Below are 23,067 nucleotides of genomic sequence, written 5' to 3' on the forward strand. Positions count from 1 at the left end.
GGATATATCCTAAGGTCAGAGCAAAGACTTTGCATAAAGTGTATAAGAGAATCAACTAATCAGAATCCTTTCTTTTCTTCCATTTCACGGAAAAGAACTTTAATTGGTTGATTTTCTTATACGTTATGTAAAAGTTTGTGCTGCGGCCTTAAGGCCGAAGCAAAGACCTTTGCATGACATATAAATACATAAAGAATAAAAAAATTAGTCTTTTATTTCATGAGAAGGAAGGAAGTGAAGGATTTTGATTGATTTATTTTTTTATGCAGTATATATTATACGATACGCAACTTTGTGCTCCTGCCCTTAAATTGAAAACTTGTGACCGAAAAAAATACAAGATGGATGAACAGCTTTTATTAAAAATAAGAACGTGTGATATGAAATTAATAAGAGATTATTTTCAGAGATACGTGTTTAATTAACATTGAGAAATAAGAGATTTTAAGCGTATGTAATTTAGAACATAAATAAATAAACAGCTTTTTCGTTAAAAAAGAAAATTTGTCTCAACGAGAGATTACATTCAGATACGTGTTTATAATTAATGTGGAGAGATAAGAGATTTGAAGCGCGTATATAATTTAAATGTTCGCTGCGAAACGAGAAATCGCGATAAGGATTAAATTAAAAATACGTAACCAACGAATACCTATAAAGTAGACGAACAGCTTCTTCATTAAAAAAGAAAATTCGTCTTAACGAGAGATTATTTTCAGATACGTGTTTATAATTAGTGTTGAGAAATTAAAGATTTGTGAAACGTATGTATATAATTTATATATTTGCCGTAGAGCGAGAAACCGCAATAACGGACTGAATTAGAAGTACATATATGATTGATTTGAATACAAAATAAATGGACAGCTTTCGTAAAAATGAAAACTTGCGATTTGTTAAGTATTATATTAAGAAACTCGAAAACGGAGGATAATGGAAAAAAGGTGAACGGATTTGGATTCAGCATGAAAAACTATGATAGATCCGCATCTCTATAATGATTTTTTGTTGTTGATTCAGAATCAGTTATGAAGATTAAAACACAAGTGCCTTCACAAAGTGTTTGGGCTTTAAAGGGTTAAACATATTTATATAATTTGTTATATATAGTATACTATATATAGTATATAGTATACAAATCAAGTATGTTTGTTGTTTTGTTTATGAATTTTTTTTATTTTCTGTGATATTTAATAGTAGCGCCCTGCGAAATATTGCTAAAAATATTCGATTCACTAATTTTAATGCACATATATTTTTATTTTATTCGTTTTTTCTATATTGTTTTAACGAGCAATAAATGCTGTGGAATTTAAGATTTTTTAAATCAATCCAGACAAATTAAAAAATTATGAAAAATGTGGAATTTTATTTTGTTCAAAAATGAAAAATTTTTACTAACATAATTGGTGCTGTAAGTTATAGAAAAAAAAGAAATTTTAATAAAAATATTTGCTTTTTTAATAAGACATGTATCAATTAAGAGATTAACTTCGAATAATTGTGATGTTTCAATACGTGACATATCTCATTTTCTGACGATGATCTACATTTACTGTTGTTTAACTCGACATCTTGATTTGATAATGATAAGATAATGATAAGTGCTTATAAATAACATTTATCAAATTCTATAACAAGTAGAAGAAAGAATATAATTCGTAATACAATACAGATCGAAACACATACACACATACATTGTAGGTAAAGGGATTCTAAAGACGTCTGTTTTACCGATTAAACGTTTAATTTTTGTATAATAATTACTTTTTCCTTTTCTACAAATTCGAAAATCCTTTTCTAGGATAAAAGTATACGCATTAATACGTGTCTGTGAGATGAAGTTTATGCTGAGAAAGACAAAAAAATTCGGAATTGAGATCTTTATCATTTCTTAGTCCATTATGGCGTTAAAGCTGCCACATCGTGACATTTGCTTCATATAAAAATTGTGCAATTTATACGAAATATTAGTCTACAGATTAGTAGTTTGTACGAAGAAACGACTTAGAATTGGGCTTAAACGTTTAATTAGAATGTTATTATTTGTACGAAAATTTATGTGTATATATGCGTGAGATATTGTAATAGTAATAGTTAGTACGTAGTGATGTGTCAATAACACGTAAATCGTGTATGTGTGTAAGTCCTACTTACATTACGACTAATCATCTTTAGGATTGCCTTAAAAATTAAACGATATAACACAAATATTCACATGTTTGTCCTCAAGAACATTTATATACATACTTTCACATTAAATTTATTGATCTTATTTAACTGTAGATGGATTAGTACCATATATACTGGGTAAATTAACTTAATTGGTTGAGTGAATTGGGGTTAAACTATTTGAACGTGAATAAGTCATAATGGCGTGGGCAAATATGCGGAAACAATGTGCTACATGAATAAATGTATATAATATTAATTACTGAAAAATGTACAGTACTAACTATCGACGATGTCGCTCTCGTTTTATTATCTACATTTTTGAAATAGCGAGAAGCAAATGCTTGCAACGCACACATATATAGTATATAAAAAAACATATATTTCTGAAAAAATGCGGAACGATTTATTAAATAAAAGATTGATTAAAAATTACATTTCACAGAATAAATTTTTTGTATCTTATTGTTAATTAAAATAGATATAGGCGTTACGTTAAAATTCAAGACGAGATGCAGGGGCTCGGATGGCGGACGTTGTATAAATGTAAATCAAAAATGTAAACGTTTAATTTCGGTTGCAAAAAAAAAAGATCATTATTTTTACGCATCTATGATTGCTTTGCGAAATTGGCTTCTCGCTGTGCAAACAACTGTAGCGAGTTAATGAATTGCAAATAATATTGTAGTTTGCAATATAACGTGTGCTCGACTCATCAAAAGTATAAAATCTAAAATTCTATTTCGATTTCCCCTTCTAACCAATCAACAAAGCACGAATTTTTATTTTAAGTTCGATAACACATTTGAAGATCGATTAAATCGGATAGATATAATCACGTAATCATTCGCCGTGTCGTGCGAATCACGTGTTAGACTGGATCGCTTTGTTCGATTCACCTCGTGGCTTTAGAATGAGAAAGCATGTTGTGACTCAGAACTTTGTCAGTTGGCCGTTAAGTGAAGTTCGTGTCATTTTCTGATAATTTATTCGTCACATGTGCAGTGAATGACGTAAAAGTGGACAGCGAATTTCAAACGGTCTTGCGTCAATTTACAGGTGAGAAAAATAAAAAATTATATAAATATATATTGAGTTAAAGGTATCTTTCCATGTGTCGCTCGTCATTGGTTTTTAAACGATAAATAGGTCGCGCGATAATTCACTGATGACAATTAAGTCATGTGACCTTCGCTAAAAAAGATGGGCGATCAGCATTCATACTTATACGAGAGACACGACCACAGTTGCCACCTTTCGATTAGTGTTCCATTGGAGAATCGACGGAGTTTTTACTATTTTGCCAGAGATCAAAATTTGATTGTCAATATCAAAATTTGTATTGTTTTCTAATATGTTTAAAAAAAAATGGTTATCTAAAAACCGATTTTTCTAAAAAGATTTTTTTTTAAACCGGAGAAAAATCGACGCGTGCATTTAACAAAAAGGTCATTAAAATTTTGAGCGGTTAGTTGGAAATTTTTCAAAAAACTGGAATCTCTGGTCGAAAACCGGAGAGATGGCAACTATGGACACGTGTATGTACCAAAGAGTGCGTAATGCGGCCTATTTGTGATCAATCTGATGCAGACAGCATGGCTGCATCCTGCATGAACGGTTTGTTGACCCAGCTTTCAGATAGTAAGGCAGATAAGGGAGATGGCGAGAAAAACGTCCTACTGCTGAAGATGGCTTTGACGCCTCTTTCGTCATCATCGTCATCGTCCATCGCCTACATCATTCGTCGCCTCCTACTTCAGCTCACCCCCTACGGCATAGACTCTTCTGCGTGTCGTGTGATTAAGCACGATTGACGAGAAGTTTCCGAGTGTTTGAGCGTCTGTGACACGCGGATGTAGAACAAAGTCGTGACTTCGCGACGAGGCAATTTTCTTTTTTCCTTCTCTTTCGTAGAGTTTTTCCTCTCGCAAATTTCTCTGGTTTTCACGCGGATTAGTGGGAGATTGCAATCCAGTGTTTACGTCGCAGTATAGTGCCATCATGGGCTTGGAAAGGTGAGTGAGATCGTTCGTTCTTTTGGGTCTTTGAGAAGTTTTCATTAAAGAATTTCATCTGATCGCTCGTTTGGACTTTGGATATCATTTCCTTTTTTCAAACATGTATTAAAATAAAGAATTTATAAAATAAAATTACTCTGAAATAAAAAATTTACTAAATTTTAATATATATTTCTCTGAACAACACTAAATCATTTACTTACATTAACTAAATATTTACTCGATAAAAAATAATGAGTTAAAAATTAAATTAATGGTTTTTATATAAAATAAATATAGATACGAGAGAAAAAGACATATAAGAGTCAAAACAACTTTGTTAAAATTTTCTGTGAATCAAGACATACAATGTATTCTTAATAATAAATCTTAGAACGAAATTATTCGAGAAACGCTCCAATTATATGAGTAAAAATATCAAAAACCTTATTATATGTCGACCTTTGATCAGGCCTTCTACACCATAAAATATTTAAATATTGTGCATATTAAAGTAAAATAATACGTATATAATCAAATGAAGATTATATTTAATTTTAATAAAATAAATATATGTTTACATTTAGTAAATATTTACTTAGAACTATTCAAATAAATATTTATTAAATTTTAATATTTTTTTAATATTACAACACATAATATAGAATCTAGATATTTGATGAACATGATTGATATTTATTATATCTATAATTACGGTTTTTTTAAATCTGAGATTGTTACTTTGTTCTTTCATTTTATTTGATAAGTTAATTGCTGTCAGTTCAGATAAACGTAACATTCTCTTCGATAATTCTATCATATCATAATGTTGTTATCGCAATTAAATATGTGTCAGTTTGTAAAAGCGAATAAGCTTATGTAAAATATATCAGCTTTAATATCTTTATATTTGAAAAATAATTTATGAAATAAAGTGATTCACTGAACTGATCAAATCATATCATTGTTACAAATTTCTTTCGAAAATTTGTGATCGAAAATATCTATATAGGATTTCAGATATTGATTTATATGTTGATATTGAAATTCTTGGCGTTCTCATCGATTGCTTTCCTAAAATTAGGTACGAATAACTGTTGTATGGTATATTTAATCGATTTCATGAGTCATTATAGGCACATTCAACAGAAGTCGATACTTATTTTTAGTAAGCACTTTGCGTCGATTGAATTATATATTTGGATCTAGAGGAATAGAGTCCTATAATAGCAAGAAAAACTTCCAACAGGAGCAAAATAAATGTTCTGCTGAACATGGTCATTGTATAACCGAAGTGTTGATATATGTGTAATGTTTTTGTCTATACATGTTAAATTCAATTTAAATATCGTGAATATTTTCAATACAGTGTGTATGTGAAAAGTGGAGTGCCAATTTCTAAATTTAACGTATTTAACGGGATTGTAACTTTATGCGACCATACAAACAAATACGGAACAGTGCATTACTGCATAAAAATATCAAAGAGGGTATTGAACTGCATGCACTGAAACGTAAACGAATAAACATATCATTAAATTGATCGGTTGCGCGCCAATTATTATGTTGGCGTTATTTTCCCGGCATAATTTTACAAAGTTAAAAGTATCAAACCAATTTTGCCAAACATGGGAAAAACACTCCTGTTAACGCTCGATAATGCGTTATTATGACATAACGAGACGACAATTATATTGGCGTGTGAAACTTTATTGATAAAATTTTCCGAACAGTTTGGACATTATAAGAAATTTTACGAATTTCTGTTTTCTTGAAAACATCTGAAAACATCTAAAAACTTTTTATATTAAGCTTAATAAATAAATAATTACAAACAGATAATTATAGATTTATTTTTTACTTAATTTCAAGTTGACTTTACTTCATTAAATTTGCATATTTGACAAATAATTTTAGATGGATATTGATAATGGAAAATTTATGATGAATGATGATCTTCTGAGACTTTCTGTTGTTGAAGAAAAGAATTTCATTACAAAATGTACAGTTTGATTGCGATAATCATTAATTATAACTCAACATAATAAAGTACGTGGTATTTCAGTATCCAGTCAGCATTTTATTTTGCCTTTTCATTAAACACATCACGCATATTTCTCTTACAGTTCATTGCCACGATACATACATCTATGTCAATTAAAGTTCGGTAATCATCAAATCTTGCACAATGAATAACGCTGAGTCGCAGAAATCATACTTAAACTTTTATTTCATTTGATTTTCATCATTTTTATTACCAATGCGCGTATTGCAATTGCTCTTTCACGTTCACACAACTCTACATCAAAAGGATATTCGTAATTGCGAATGAATTCTATTATTCCTTTATATACGAAACAAAATACGTTTATGAAAATGTTATTTAAGTGACAAGCAATTTACATCTAATTCTTTTATGTTATTTTATTAGTTTACGTAATCTAATTTTTTTAGGTTCTATTATCTCAAAAAATTCGCTAAACTACTACTAATTTTTTTTATATAATTCAGTCATAGTAACAATTTAATCAGTGATACTTAATTAGTATCAGTTTGATACACAATTGAGTTAATCGGCAAAACTTTAAACTTGTCTACAATAAGAATGAATTTTTGCTTTAAAAAGAATAAATTGATAGTCTAAGTATAAAAAAATTATCTTTTCAGTGTGTCCTATGAAGAAATAGTTTTTTTAGTACTGCTTCTAAATCGTCTTTAAACATCATCTCTCACATAATAAATTTTCTTATAATTCTTCCTCATTTGCATATGTTTGTAAGCACGTGTCACAGCGTGCTGATGATGTTTCATAGCAGCGTTTGCGCAATGTGCGGCACAATATGAGATTAGTCCTTCAGCAAAACGGTATCTTGTTTGTCATTGAATAATAACATCCACATGTCGAATTTGATCAGCCGATCGCTTTTGCCCAATATCACATGTAACTGTTTTCGTTATGTTAAAATAAATCTGTAAATATTAGGGAAATTTTTATAAATAATCATGATGAAGCAATTGAATACGATTCATTTTATCTTGATTCGAGGACAATGTTTCACGTGTAAACGACTAATTTGTCGTCATAGGTAAAAATTTTTCAAGAGATAAGGAAAGAATATATAAAAAAAGAAGTGTAATTCTGGCACAATAGTATAAAAAAAGCACATGTATGAAACAGAAACAGAAAAATAAAAGTTGTTTATAAGTAATGGCACGAATTTTAAGTGCAATCCAGTTTTGAGATATTATTTTAATTTCAAGTCGAACGAATAAACTTTACACAAATGTAATATAATTAATAGTGATATGACTATTTTTCAATATGATGAAAGAAATAATATCTTTATAATCTTAAATACTAATTAAGTAATTAAGATTTTTATCAATATGTAAATGGTAACTAAATTAATTGTAAGTGATAATTAATTACTGATCATTAATGATAATTTTGTTAATTGATAATTATCTAAATTATAATTAAATTATCGATTAATAATAAGATTATGACATACATATCAATATAATCATCGCGTTGTAATTTGACTCTGTTAAAGCTTAACATTTCAGTATGGTATTAAATCTTATTTCCATAGTTTCAATTATTAGTATCATTAATAATGTTATATTACTGCGTGATAAATGCGGTGAATGAAGAATGCCTACATTTTTCCCATAATTTATAACGAGGCTATGTACTCTCTTAAAATTAATGAAAATTTTACTGATTAAATATTTCACTGATAATTAGAGAGTATTTCACTTACTTTAAATTCGGACATTCACACTTTACTCTTCCGCATCGTATCTTGTTATTGATTGTGATTAGTAGAACCAAGATTTTATTGTAAAAATATTAAATAGCCGCATGCATACCAGCAAAATGTAACCTTCAAAGCTTTCTAAATTTTTGATTGCTATTTCTTAGTAGAAGCCCTCATATCTATCGAAATAAAACTCGCGTTCAACTAGTATTCATATAAATTCATAGAATCATATGTTCCACTTTTTTTGCTCCTAAATTTGTTATTCACATCACTATTTTCGGCGATCTAATATCACTGATTGGAAAAATTTACTACGCTTATTTCTATCAATATAGATTAACTTTAATCTTATAATTGCTTCATCTTTCTCTAGTTCTAAGAATTAGAAAATGAATCAATTGAACTGAGGTTAAAGTTAACCAACATTGATGAAAACAGGCATAACTGATTCTTTCCAGTGAGATCTCATTAAATGCAGTGGTATACTTTTAACTATAACTATTTATATATCTTCATTTCTCTCTCTCTCTCTCTCTCTCTCTCTCTCTCTCTTCAGTGATAAGATATTGATTTCATTTAAGAGAATGTTTTCATTTTGATATTGCTAAAAATTTAAATCGAATTAAGAATGGAATTTTTGCAAATTTGCACAATATTTTAATAAATTGAAATCTTTTTTACAATTAAAATAATTTGAAATAATTGATATCACTTTAATGATCATGAATTGCTTTTAATCAACACGAGAATCGACCATATTACTTTAACCTTATTTATTTATAATGGAAATGTATATATGATAATATATTAAAGATTGGAAGAGTAATTTAAGGAAAACTTGTCTCTCTTTCGAAATGTGACATCTACGATTATATCTCAATAAATGCCACTCTCTTATTATTGAACGTATCTATATATCTTTATCCTAAATCTCTTGTAAAAATCCATCTATATATATATATATCAAACATCATAACTGGATTGAACAAATTAAAAACAATTGTCAAATATGGGGATTGTGATAAATATTATCTAAGTAGGATATCGATTAGATATCGTTAACACGTAAACCTATTCATCTTGTGTTCGATGTCGTTATTTTTATAGGAATGAATTTAATTTGATTTAACAAATAAGATGTCTCTCTTTCCGTAAAATATTGAAGAAAGATGCTAATTCAATTTTTTCTAACGGAGTACAGATGCTAAGAATAGGAAATGCGGATTCTGTACTTATTACATTTATGAATTTTACGTACACAACCTTGTTCGGTTGTCAAAATAATGATTAAAAAAATAAGTCGGGAATTAGTTACAATAAATTCATGAAAAGCCATAGATGGCTACAGATTATATTTGTTAACTAGTTTTGATTTCTTTTTACATCTTGTTTCTTTTTATATCTTGTTTTCACACGATATAACAAAACTGTAGCTCATATAGCGTACACGAGAGAAGCAATGCAAGCTAAAACCGGCTAGTTGAAACCAGTTACACATATGTATGATATTTCTTCAGAGTCTTTTAATATATAGGGTAACGTCAAAAATATCCTTTCCGCGATTTTTTATATTAATGGATCTTTATTCTCCATTAATTACGCACGAGTATTGAACACGGAAAATATGTATGTATCATACAGTGTATGTATCAAAATACCATTAAAATTGACTGCAGTACGAATTATTGAATACGAAATGTATTTCGTGCATCATAGGAATACATATTAAATTGCTAACATATTGAGCAACAGTATTGCTGATTAAACTTGCGATGGAGTCACGGTTGTTTCCAATTTACAAAATATGCGTACGTTGATAATATATTATAATTTACGTCATTCTATGAATGAAAAAAAAAACACGCATCGTACATTGAAGTAACGGTTTTGAATATTCATCCAAGCGAGTATTCGCCGTTTCTCAATTTAGAAATCTTAAACATCTTCCAGCATGTAAAAAATGCTTTATAAAAAATGAAATTGCTGTACTTGGAGCTGCTTCTAACATTTCTCAGCCGATGTAGATCTCGATTTTCTCGTACATTAATATTAATATATTTACGATAGACATTAATATTAATGTGCACGCAGACTGTTTTTTTACTACTAGGTGATCTAACACTGTTCGGAAAAAAGATTTTTTTCGAACACTGGAATAAGACTAGTCATGTTTTATAATTTTTGAAAATGCTAAAAATAAGAATGCGTTTTCCATATTGCTCCATCATGCTGCGATTTTGAAAAATTTGCAATTTAATTATCTACAAACTGTTATTTTTATGTATTTTATCATGTTATAACGATGTATGACGTATTGGAGAAATTAAATCATAATATAATCAAAATTAAGTATATTGCTATTAAATATGTCGACTTTTGGTCCCCAAGAGAATTTTTTAGTGTCGGCTAATAAAAGATTCATAGTTAAATATTTATTATAAAGAAACTATATAATATTAAGTCATTGATAATTTAATGGGATAGCTTTTGACTATATTTATTTAAACTTAAAAGTTTGTTAGGCCGTTGTATATAAGTCAATATCAAAATTAATAAATTCAAAATAGTGAGTTCAATATAGCGGATGTCAAAATTTGAAAAATCCGGATTGTTATAAAATGTCAGATGTCTTTCATAATTTGGAATTTATCAATTTTGACATCAGATTCTTATACAGAGAAGAGCCTAAAAAAACCTTTATAATATATTTAACTAAATATAATTAAAAACTATTTGGTAAATCGTCAATAATCTAATTCACTTTTTCGCAATCGTCCCTAAACCATTGAATATCTTATTAAGCCGACATTATCAAATTTTTTTGAGGATTAAAAATAACATGCTTAATTTTAATAGCAATAAAACTCTTCATAGTAATAATATGATAAAATCATCGTAGTATGTAATAATACGATAAAATATACAAAAGTTGCCCTTTTTGCAAGTTTAAGCATAAATTTCTCAAAATTATGACGTGACAGAACTACATTTGGCAGCTTTGTATACAGCGTAAAAAAAACTGACTAGTTTTGTTTTATTTTTGTTTTTATCGATTAGTGTAATCACACACCTCGCAAATGCTCTCCGAGTAGTTCTCGAACGTAGAGATCGTCCATTTGACATATTCATTAATAATTAATTTCCACGCTCGTTTCTTCATAAGTTTAAGATAAAACATTATTCCCCCACCGATTGTTTAGCCGTTCCCCACTTGCGCAAACATTATGTGGCTACCATCGCGAAATGCTATTACCTTCAAAGAGACAGTACTTGCTGCCTTTGCGAGTTGGAAGCAAGCAGGTGCACGTAAGGTCCGGCGATGATGGTGGTGGTGGCAGCGGTGGTGGCAGCGGCAATTCATTAATTCGCTTATCAGCGATCGTCCGTGTGGACGAGCAAAAAGTGTAGCATGCGGCTCGTGGTTCACGCGCGCGAAATCGGGTTTTACGACGTTTAGAAGGCCGCACGCTCGTATTCGTGACAGACGTCGGGCTTGAGCGCTCCGATTTAAGGTAATAGAATATGTAAATACCGTCCAGAAGGATATGCGCGTGGAAAACGTTTTCTCGCTCCAAGACTGTAATAAAAGCGAAAATCGTCGCTTTTGTAAATCCTTTCCCGAAACGCGAGTGCACACGATATGCGAAGAAAAGAAAAAAACAATTATATGTAAATCTATAGTCATCGATTATCAGCTAGATATACACTAAAGTATATGTATTTTGCATATGAATATGTCGAAATGCTAATACATTGTGATAACTGTACATGCGCATGTTAGAAAATTGACCTCTAGAAGTACAAGACACGGGATTGAGTATATTATCTGACCTTTGATAATTTTCACGATGATTATTGTTATGCTTATTAATAATTTTGATAATGTTCACGATGATTATTGTTATGCTTATTAATACTTCCACAACAAATAAAGTATCAAATACTTTTAAAAACGTAATGAGATTACACAGTAAAAAATCGTGCATCCATATCTAGAATTTTTCTTGTGTTACCACATTTTGATTATTACTTCAATGTAAAATAAACATACAACTGATATGTTGATTATTTTTGTAACATTTCGATGTGTTAGATTAGTGTCACCAACTTTAAGTTAATTTAACATCTAAGAACAATTAAAGTAAATCTTAAAATAATCAAAATGTCATATTAACATTTTCTTACGAGTTACTACAACTACTCTTCTTTGTACTCTACTTATTTTATATGTTAGTTTTAAATCACCCTTAAAGTCAAAATAACAAATATAAATGTAAAGTATTGTGTCAATTATTTAACATTACTAGTTCGCTAATAAATAACACAAGACGAATGAGTCACTTTAACTTAAAATTTAGAGTGGATCTCCTGGGACATGTTAAAATTAACATTTTCTTTTTTACTGTGTAATGATAAAGACAAGTCAGTTGATAGCAGCTATTATTATTAAGTTTCATTTTTATCTTATGCATATTCGAGTATCGTTTAAAAAACTAACTTTATAATATATTTAATTTTTAAAATGTTGAAGACTGATATACATGCTCCACAACAAAAAATAGAAAATACTCAAAACGCTCAAAATTGCACAATTTTCAAATCATCATAACTCGGTAAAAAATTATTGCATAAAAATGCTTGTCCTTTTTTATTTACAAAGTAGTTTTTTAAGTATAAAGATTTAAGATATAATCAATTTTAAAATTAAAAGGTCATGTATATCACTATAATAGTACGATAATATGCGTATAGTAGTGTTTTGTTTAGTGTCGGTGATTGCGAAATGTTCGATGTATCGATTCGACGTATCATTTCTAATACCATTCCACAACACACGAATAGATAATTTTTTAATTAATGTTAGATTAATTATATTAATATTTTATTATTTATTATATTTTAAATAACTTAAATATTTTATTATTTGTCTTATATTTAACTTATCTTATATTTAACACGATTTTATGAGAAAGAACACGGCATGTACTTTTATTACTTTATTTTTCACGAATTTTCGTGTTGAAATTTTATTATCATCAAATTTTGAGATATTCTCTCTCTCTCTCTCTCTCTCTCTGCGCGCGCGCGCGTGTGTGTAATTATAAGCAATAATTTCGATATTACATAATTGTTAATATTATTGGCTAATAAGATGCAATATCTTTGTATAAATACAGAATTGTCCCATCATTAGAGTATTCGCATCTCCTAATATTCCATTGTGATATCGTATTTAGAATTCGCGAGAAATCGCGTGACAGCTCGACTATCACGTGGGAGATCCTCCGTTCGCAAATTAAAAGAATATAAAGAGAAAAAGAATTGTAGAACTAATGGCTCATTCTGTTGTTTCATTCGTGCGCCGTGCATTCTAAAGGTAAAGTACGTAAATCTCCTCAACGTCCTCGAGATTAACTTGGACTATTTGGTTCACGGTAACTTTCTCGAGTCACCTCGCGCAAGTAATGATCAGAATATCAAAACACGCTCCATTAATTTATTAACATTGTCTAGTTTCTCGTAAACCTCGTTTTCACGGAAACAATGCCTGTCTCGTGTAAATCGCGAGAATGGATAAACTTCACTGAAGACTTTCGCGAGCGGCGTGCGTTTAATGCAACATCAGAATGGTATCGTAAAACCGAATACATGCCGGTAGTTACTCCCTTTGCGCATTTCACCGCTCGACATGGTTAAAACAGTATCTCGTGACGCAATGGGATAAACTGCACAATTGTTTCAGCTATCTGGCACAATTGGAAGATTACTTTATCTTGTTCGGCGTTCCGATTTTCTTTTCGGTTTCTCTCTTTCGAGCGCGGCAGTTTTCCGGTTTCCGGTACCGTTGGGAAATCAATAGCCACGTGCCAAACATAGAAGTTAACCGCGTGCTTGCGAGAGGTCAGCACGCAGCCTTCGGGGAAGCACTGGAATTTCTCCTGGTATTTTTCAAACATTTTACAATTATCTGTTTATTAAACACGATATTTCGCATATTTTTTGTAAAAAAATGCGGCTTTGCGAAAATATATAGCCGAAAACGCGAGACTCGTTAGTTGTTCCTCTGTGAATTTCCATATTAAAACATATGGTTAAATTACCTGATGACAGAAATCTCTGTAAAACAGAGATTTATTATGCGTGTGTTCAATATACACACGGTGTTTGCAAAAATACTTTTTTTTTTATGATAACATCCTCATGCAGGTTCACGTTATAATCGTAATCGTTTGCATACACGCAACGATTTAACGCTGTAAATCAAAAAGTCAAGAACGGATTGACGAGACTCCATACATAAGCGATTATCCAATCCGTGCTTTATCATCCAGTGTTGTACGCGTAATACTTCACATTGCGCACAGCTTTACACTTCCTTTTTCGGTTCCTCAATAATTATTACGCTCTGATAATCCTGTTTCTAATACGTCATACTTTTTGCGTTATTTGCCGCTGGGCCGCTAACTTCCAGCACCTGCAACATCGTCGTTATATGCATGCGTTGTTTATATACCGTCGGGATAGCTCCGGCTACTCGGTGGAGAAGTCGTTTCCGAGGGCAGTTCCCCTCTCTCTCTCTCTCTCTCTTTCATTCTCTCCTTTCCTCCCCCTTCTCTCTCTCTCTCTCTCTCTCTCTCTCTCTCTCTCTCTCTCTCAACTTTTTATGGGAAAAAGCTTTCTGTAGCCGCCTTCGCACGGCGAACTGATCTCGTTTCTTTATGTAATACCCGCCCAAGTCCGACGCGCGCGACTGGCATCATTTTTCATTCGCGATGTTCCCAGGAAACTTGAAACATAAAGCGCCAGGTTGAACTTTCGATCGGCCGCCGCGGCGGCGATTCCCGGCAAGTAGTATAAATTCCGAATATGATTGCAGCTTACGAAACGTAAAAGACGAAAGCATGCAGCTGTGCTGCTCAAGGAAGGACAAGGATGACTCGTTGCAGTCGGGACTGGAAAATGGTACGAACGATACCCGCACGTTGACGTAATCGTAAAATGGAAATGCAACACGATCTCTGCGTCGGAAGAATAATCTTAAATGTAAACTCAGAAAAATTCCATGTAATAAAAATGCGCTACAATAAGACGTGTACAAGAAATACAAAAATATTAGAAATGTCTTAAATATATTTTTCAATTTATAATAGTTAACAAAAAAACAAAACGAAAGCGAGCTTAGTTTATATGCTTACAATAGTATACCAAGCAATATAATATTAATTCATACATATGTATATAAAATATCGTGAAAGTTTTATTTTTTTAAACTATTATATACATTCGAAGGTATGTATTTAAGACATTTCTAATTATAAATGTACATAATTGTAGTTGTAGTTTATACAGTATTTTATTTTCAAAATTACTTCTTTCAATATAACGGAATGATTCAAATAAAGTGTATTAATTTATATAGAATTAACTAACATTTTCTCGTGAATTTTGACTTAATGCAACAATCTTACTTTTTATTGTTAAATGTCAAAGGAATTTGCACGAATTAGTGATAAATGTTGCCTGGTTTTATCTTACATAACACAGGCAAATTGTATGAAGTCTTATGCACACAGCCAGTCGTTTGAAGAGACGATTAAGATGGGCTTATATTTCCAGGATTATTCTTCCAGTTAGCGTTGTTTAAGTGTCACTGCTTAACAGTAGTATTAAATTACTAAGTATACATGTATAATAATAGACGCTAGCTTGTTAAATAGATGTTGGAGATTACGCTATAATTGTGCATCGACTCTAGATATACGATTATTCAATATTACATAACTGATTAAATGCTTAAGTATGGCGTGTAATTATTTATTTATGTTATGTGTATAGTAAGGAGGGTATAATGGAAGGTATAATTAAAAAATCTGTTTTTCGCGTCTTTTCAAGCCTTTTATGATATATAAATATGTTTTTTAGTTGATTTATTAATACTTTAAAGTTTAAAATAGTGATCTAAATGAGTTAACATAATAATATAACATGATTCTTCCTATTATGATCCCTTAATCAAAAAGGGCAGATTATGCGATCGAAAATCTTTACTTATTTGTTTTCAATAAGCCTCGTATGATAAATATATTTTTTTGTTAGTTGAATATTTCGAAATAATGTCATTTAATGACATGTGACTTTTCTTCTTAATATCTTAATCAAGAAGCACAGATCATACAACCGAGTTTTTATTCATTTTTATAGGAGATACGAAAAATCCATTAACGGGGAACGATATAGAAAAATTTGGATTTTATCAGATAGTGATGTTCACATTTCTCAGTATACCGTTGATACTATCGGCAGGATTTACGCTTTCTTACGTATTTACTGCGGGCGAGGTTAAATACAGGTATGTATATCTTTGCTAATTATTTAAACTTTCACGTATGTATATGCAGTTCAAATATACATAAATAAACGTATTTGCAAAACACGATGTCGGATTTTAACAAATTTAAAACATACAAATGTACCGTTTTAAATTTGTTAAAACACAATGTTGGACTTTAAATTGTGTGGGAAAATTAAGGAAAAGCAATTAAAGAAAAGCAATTGTTTAAATGCAGGTGTTTAGTGCCGGAATGCGAGCATTCAGGAAACACGACGTTTGAACCGCCGTGGGTCAATGCTTCAGCACCGAAAATTGACGGGGTCATTTCCGGTTGCGCACGTTACGCGGTGCGAGATGATCCGGGAATATGCACGGAAACATCATTCACCAACGTCAGTCGCGATTGCGATTCTTGGATTTACGATCCGGATGAGCATACGATACTGAACGAGGTAATGTGGCCCTCAGTAATCAGCGCGTATTTTTCGCTCGTCGAGATTTAGATCCGACAGATTAATTTCCTTTTTCCTTTTCCTTCGCTTATTTTGACGCAGTGGGGCTTTACCTGCGACACTAATCGATGGAAACTCACAATGGTGGGCACAATGCAGAATATCGGTCAATTCGTCGGCTTGATGTTCGCTGGATACATATCTGACAGGTGAGGGATCAGCGCAATATCCTCCGGGCTTTAATTAATTAACTACGTACAAAATATTGCGCAACATTCATCGTGGACGTCGGCGAGGTCGTTTTCATTTTATTTATATCTTCATGTTGCCAAGAAAAAAAATATTATATAATTACATTAAAAACATAATTCTCTAAATTTCATTATATCATATGACGGCTAATTTAATTAGCTATTACGTAATAATATTTAGGATTTTATGCATATTAAATTAGCTATTCGTATGACGTTGTAACTTGTAAAGAACGACATATATATGCATAACATTATACATGATAAATTCAAGTCGCGCTATTTTTCCTCTAATTCTAGAAGGTCTAAAAATACATTATTTTTCTACATTTTTCCTTGTGAGTTAGATATAATCGTTCATACAGATAATCAGCTGTATTGTAAACTTCTTTTGTTATGCGTTTTTTTGCATAGCCAGCAATCAATCATGATTGATTGCGAGATTAAATTCTTATAGTTAAAAGGATATGTTTAATTTTACATAATGTAAGGTAGTACAAATAGTCTGTAACAATGTTTCTATAATTCTTCGATTTCACAGATTCTGGATAAGAAAGCATGGCGTATCGCGAGGAATTTCGCATTGCGGCATGGCAGAAATGCGCTTTGCTGGGACAATGTGCACATCCACGTTCATTCTTTTATTTCCAGGTATGGGAGACGAACCTTTTTGACGGTGGCGACGTCTCTGTCTGGAGTCAGTGGCTTGATACATTCCTTCTCCGTGAATTATTGGATGTTTCTCGCATTCGAATTCCTCGATGCCAGCATGGCGGCTGGAATTTACAGCGCGGGATTTATTTTAGGTGCGTTATTAACGGGACAATAAATATGCTCGGGGAGAGCAAAAAATATATGCGACACCTGTAAGCGTTATGTCGTTCCTGCCCTATAACGAGTGTTCGCGGGCGGCGAAGCAAATTCTCGATGCAATGCTCTTTACTCGCGTTTGGAATGCAAATACGCGACACGCATAACGTAGATATTTTCGAGTTATTTATTCTGGATTTACCACGTGTTTATTTAGTCGTTTATTAAAATTGTAGTTGTAGTTTTATGCGACATGCATTTAGATTCCTATGAAAATATATTCTGTGACAAAACATTCTCGGGAAATATAATACTAACAAGTCATATGAAAGATAATGAGTTTTCACTCAAAAATTGTTCGAGGTTATACTTGCGGAAAATGAAAAGATAGAAAAAAATATTGCATTTTTCTTAATGTATGTGCTGAACGACTTGAAAATACCTACGTTTTTTCTTCAAATCAGCGATTAATATTTCGATAATATTTATCGCTATTTATGAGATTTTTTATTAAATCATCGATTAAATTTATCGATTGTAGATTATATCAAGAAATTCAGAATTTTTTAAAATCTTGAATATCGCAGAATTTTTAAATCACCGACGCACTTGTGTCGATCGCACGAATATATTTTTCTACGTCCACTGTCATATTAGTTATTACCGATAAATTGCATATTATATAAGAATCACGTATTATAAGATATGTATAATTAATTCCACGTTTCTCTTTACACAATAATGTCCTTTCAACATAACTAACGCGTGACTACGTTCGCTAATAATTTATACACTTGTTCGCTCTCAGGGTTGGAGACGGCGGGAAAGAAAAACAGAGTCTTTGGAAGTACTATAATCTGCTGCATGTTCGCCATGGGTGAGATTTTGCTAGGATTGATCGCAAGTTGGCTAAGATCTTGGCGAACGCTTCTTAGGGTAATATACGCGCCGGGACTGTTAGCCGTCTTCCTGCCTCTGCTCATTCCAGAATCAATTAGGTAATTCTTTTTAATCTTAGTCAACACTCGTATATCGGTGAGACTTTTTCAATCGATTAGCAAAATTTGAAATCGTCGAACATTGTATATCTACAATTTACTGAAGTACGTGCATGATTGATTCTCCTTCATGGATGTCGGGAATTTAATTAAAAATGACATAATTCATTGTATTAAAATGAATAAAAGATTGAAAGATTTATAGCTAGAATAATTTATTATCTTAACTATTATTTTATCTGCAACTTTTTATAGTAAACAAATTAAAAAATGGAATTTATTAAGGAATCTTTAAAGACGGTAAAATTTTTTAAATTGTTTTATCTGCGAAGTATATGTACATAATGCCAAGATTGATAAAGATTAATGTTTTTTTTTTTTTAAGAATAAAACACATCGTGCTTCTTCTTAAATATGTTTTTAATGCTTTAAACAGTACTATAAAAAAATATTTAAAACATATTAAAAACATCAATTAAGCATATTTTAAACTATTTAAAACACGTTTGAAATATGTTTTTTATCAACCCTATATAACGCCATTTTTAAGGTGGCTGCTGACAAAGGATAAACATAAGAAAGTGGAAAAAATATACCGTAAAATGGCCCGGATGAACGGTCTGCCAGTAACGGACGAGGCCATCAATATGTTTAAAGAAATAAATGTAGATAAGGAGGAAACGGTATGTCACTTATCTCTTTTTTTCGCCTTTCAAAAACACACGTTTAATTATAGCACTGAAAAAGTTTTATCTGCAAGTCTACTATTTTCTAACATACAGCTATCGTGCGTAATTTTCAGTACAGTCAGTAACTTTTGTATTATTCCGTAAACATCAACGTAAAACGATGACTGGCGTATGATCCTTATGGCTTCATGGTCATCTTGTGATTGATACGATCTTTCAGAAAAGCAAGCTGGTGATATCGAACGAAAGGAAACCGATCGTGCAAGTTCTACATAGTTCAGTGATACTCATTCGACTGCTGATTTGCTCGTTCTGCTGGCTCACGAACACGTTCGTTTATTACGGATTGTCGTTGAATTCCGTGGCGTTCGCTGGAGATAAGTACATCAATTTCGTGCTCGTCGCGGCGGTCGAGATACCGGCGTATTGCCTCGCTTGGGTGCTGACCGATCACATTGGCCGTAAACCAACGCTCTCCGGCTCATTCCTGCTGAGCGGAGCGTTCTGCCTTGCAATCCAGTTCATACCGGCAGGTAAAGAGATAAAAAAATAGAGTTCCTCAGACAAGGATGGATCCTCGTTTCGTGGGTCGCGTTATGAAAAGCCGTTGAATCGCGTTTACGTCAGAGAAATTTTTGCGAGAAAAGAATTTCGGAAATATTTTTTGAAACATTAATGTCAACGATGTGCACCTCTCTGTGCCACATATTCCTTTCATCGTCGAGCTATTTAAGTGTTTATCCCATTCATTTTTTAACGCAAGAAAATAGATGTAACACGAAAATGAGGAAAAAGTCCTTTCGAAACTATTCACTATTTCTTTCATGTTCGTTAATGCTATACATTCTCGTATTATACCATGAATGAATACATAAATGAATACGTAAATAGACCGGTATTCCTAGTCAGTTCTTATATTCAAGATCGCTTAAGCACAGTCTTGAGATATCAGACCAATTACAGAATTAGCGTTTTAAGATGTTACTTAAGACTGCCTTGAAATAAGAATAGACTATGAATACTGATCTTAGTGTCACGTTTCAAAGAACTTCGTTGACACTTTTATCACATTTTTATTCCCCTTTCTTGTTTCTACGATTACGTTTTATCGACAGGAGGAAGGAAAGGCGCGAATTTGAAGCTGTTATTTAAAAAAACTGCGAGATCTTTTTCGCTCTATTTTTTTCCTCTTCTCCGTACTCGCACGTGTCCTTGCTGGAATCACAAAGTTTAATCGCAAGAGCGCGTACGAGCGCACGGCGAGGAGCTATAATCGCGCGAAAATATAAGCTGTAAATGTGTGATACGCCGCGTTGCATATTACGTGTGTAATCCACATCCGAGGGCAAAAAGCGCGTTGAGACGACGCTACGTGCCGTCGTCGTTCGGCTTAGTCGCGACCGTGTTGTTCATGTAATTATGTCGGTTATAATGGCCGCTATGCCACGGCGTGCGATCCCGGTGATTTATCACTGCTCTGTTCCAGGATCCTGGAGTTACGGGCCTTTACTTTTATACATGGCTGGTAAGCTGTGTATCACCATGGCGTTCGCTACCGTCTACGTCTTCACGGCGGAGCTGTTCCCGACGACGCTTAGGCACTCCTTGCTCGGAATTTGCAGTATGACGGGCCGTGTCGGATCAATCTTATCGCCGCAAACGCCTCTTTTGGTGAGTCAATAGACACCCATTGCAATAAACAGATGTTTTCTCAACACGTGTTTCCCGAATTGCTCTTTGATAACACCATGCTGTCGCAAACATTTTTCAGATCTGCGAATCGATCAACATTCTTCTGTAATTTCAGATCTAACATTTTAGAAAACTTTCAGATTTCTCTTACAGATAATATATAATTTTTTTATTTAAAAATTTAATACTTTATTTAAAAATATTACTTATGTATCTTCCTATTTTTAAATATGATAAATGTACATATGATTTTTATATAAATGATGTTAATAGTATTTTATATTTCACGGAAGAGCTATACAGTTTATGGGTTATTTCCGTGTCTTGATACATCGTTAAATGCCAATGTTTACCGTGGACATTGCAGTTTACTTCATCAGACGAGAAATAACCTGATACAGTATCAGATTGCTCCTCGTTCTGATGAAGTGAACGGCAATGTTCACAAGACGTTGGCATTTAACGATGTATCAAGATACGGAGAATAACTTACAAACCGCGTAACTTCTTCGATGAAGAAAACACTTAGGAAGCTTTAAAAGTATTATTAAATATATTTTACTTCCAACAAAAAAATATTCTGCAACGATATACTTGCAATTTTTCTTACATAAAGTTCTCAATCACCGTTGAGAAATTCATCGTACAAACTACACTTGTCTCAAATGTTTCATTAATTACGTATCCTTTACGTTCAGGCGCAAATAATGCCGTCACTGCCGCTCATCCTGTTCGGGTCCATGGGCATGATCGCGGGCGTCCTGTCTCTGATTTTCCCGGAAACTTTAGGGACGAAACTTCCGGATACTGTGTGGGAGGCAGAGAGGATCGGCAAGTCAAACGAGATTCGCGAAATTCCGGATAGCACGCTACGCCAAAGAAGCAGCACAGGATGCTAAGACGCGTTAAGTCTCTCTCTCTCACTCTCTCTTTCTGTCTCTATACCGAGAGAACGGTGATAGCTTTTAAAAGTTTACCGACAGCAACGGTCCCGCCAGATAGAGATAAGGGGGTGGTCTTCACGAGACTCGACATCTAAAATACGTAGGGCGCACAATTGATGTGGGGTGAGAAACGCAGTGAGATCTCATCGTGCTCGCCGCAACAATAACGAGCGCAATGCACGCTCGCAGATTTTATCTGTCGGTGATTTGAATAAGCACGGCATATTCCACCCCGTAACTGTTTACCCTCCGCCGCCGCCACCGCCGCCGCACCCGTCGTCATTTGTCTTACTCCCTCGCGTTTATCCGCTCGCGCGCGCGCGCGCGCGCGGAAGAGAAGGATTATAATATCTTCCGGTGAAGTCTCAGTGCTCCCACGGTATCTCGAAATCTTCCGAAATCTCCCCCGACGTGCATGAGCATGCAATTCGCGAGGTGTTAAGTGGAAATAGATCAGATCTCTGCCTCGTTCGTCGCATTCATGTGATATATTTGTATATCTTCGTTACGCATTACTTTTCGCTTCGCGAATTACAATACTCGCACTGCATTAATAATTGAAATACCATTCTTAATTCGGGAACAGTCCTGGAGTGTTTTTATACCCCAGCGTTTCCTTAGGATAAAGAACTGATTAGTGTTCCAATAAACTGATTACCTTTATCAATATAATTGATGATACTGTATCAGTAACTGATATCAGTTATTGTATAATTAAACAGTTTATTAGAACTAATCAGTTCTTTTTCTTAAGGGTAATGTTAAATTTAACATGATTTAATGTTCGTAAGTAAACGAGACAGTATCTTAAATTAATTTTTAAGATACTGTTTTTTTTATTTCGAGAAGATAAATAAGCTTGAATATTATATTTTCGCTGGGACATAATTAAATGCAAATTTTACCAATTTTTCTACATTAACATTAATGAGTAAATATAGACGCCGTGATCTTTAATAAAAAATA

The 23,067-nt window shown here is 32.6% G+C and overlaps 1 protein-coding gene and 1 long non-coding RNA gene across 5 annotated transcripts; one reads left to right on the plus strand and one right to left on the minus strand.

The window, feature by feature from the left end:
* The first annotated feature begins 3,105 nt into the window (after nt 1-3,105).
* LOC108768161 (solute carrier family 22 member 5) lies at nt 3,106-22,706 on the plus strand. 3 transcript variants are annotated; one of them, XM_018518490.1, is made up of 11 exons: nt 3,106-3,231; nt 14,811-14,896; nt 16,136-16,283; nt 16,501-16,717; nt 16,820-16,926; nt 17,620-17,774; nt 18,587-18,776; nt 19,327-19,459; nt 19,686-19,998; nt 20,952-21,136; nt 21,856-22,706. In XM_018518490.1, the coding sequence occupies exons 2-11, from the start codon at nt 14,836-14,838 to the stop codon at nt 22,054-22,056; spliced, it is 1,710 nt and encodes a 569-aa protein (XP_018373992.1). In that variant the 5' UTR covers nt 3,106-3,231; nt 14,811-14,835; the 3' UTR covers nt 22,057-22,706. The 3 variants fall into 3 exon arrangements, with proteins under 3 accessions (XP_018373992.1, XP_018373990.1, XP_018373991.1); XM_018518488.1 differs by lacking the exon at nt 3,106-3,231 and adding an exon at nt 4,128-4,187; XM_018518489.1 differs by lacking the exon at nt 3,106-3,231 and adding an exon at nt 11,122-11,445.
* On the minus strand, nt 13,029-15,775 carry LOC108768162 (uncharacterized). Of its 2 annotated transcripts, none has more exons than XR_001940471.1 (4): nt 15,403-15,775; nt 14,816-14,952; nt 14,035-14,720; nt 13,029-13,872 (listed from the first exon to the last, which is right to left on the minus strand). It is a non-coding gene; the product is annotated as an uncharacterized LOC108768162 (long non-coding RNA). The 2 variants fall into 2 exon arrangements; XR_001940472.1 differs by having other exon boundaries at nt 14,816-14,982.
* Nucleotides 22,707-23,067: the final 361 nt, after the last annotated feature.

Source organism: Trachymyrmex cornetzi, unplaced genomic scaffold (genome assembly GCF_001594075.2).
Source record: "Trachymyrmex cornetzi isolate Tcor2-1 unplaced genomic scaffold, Tcor1.1 scaffold75, whole genome shotgun sequence".
NCBI classification, from domain to species: Eukaryota; Metazoa; Arthropoda; class Insecta; order Hymenoptera; family Formicidae; genus Trachymyrmex; species Trachymyrmex cornetzi.

Excerpts from the sequence above, each read along its gene's own strand:
- LOC108768161 (XM_018518488.1), top strand. Across the intron at positions 19,460-19,685 it reads ATGTAGATAAGGAGGAAACG|AAAAGCAAGCTGGTGATATC; the intron begins GTATGTCACTTA and ends ACGATCTTTCAG. Across the intron at positions 19,999-20,951 it reads AATCCAGTTCATACCGGCAG|GATCCTGGAGTTACGGGCCT; the intron begins GTAAAGAGATAA and ends GCTCTGTTCCAG.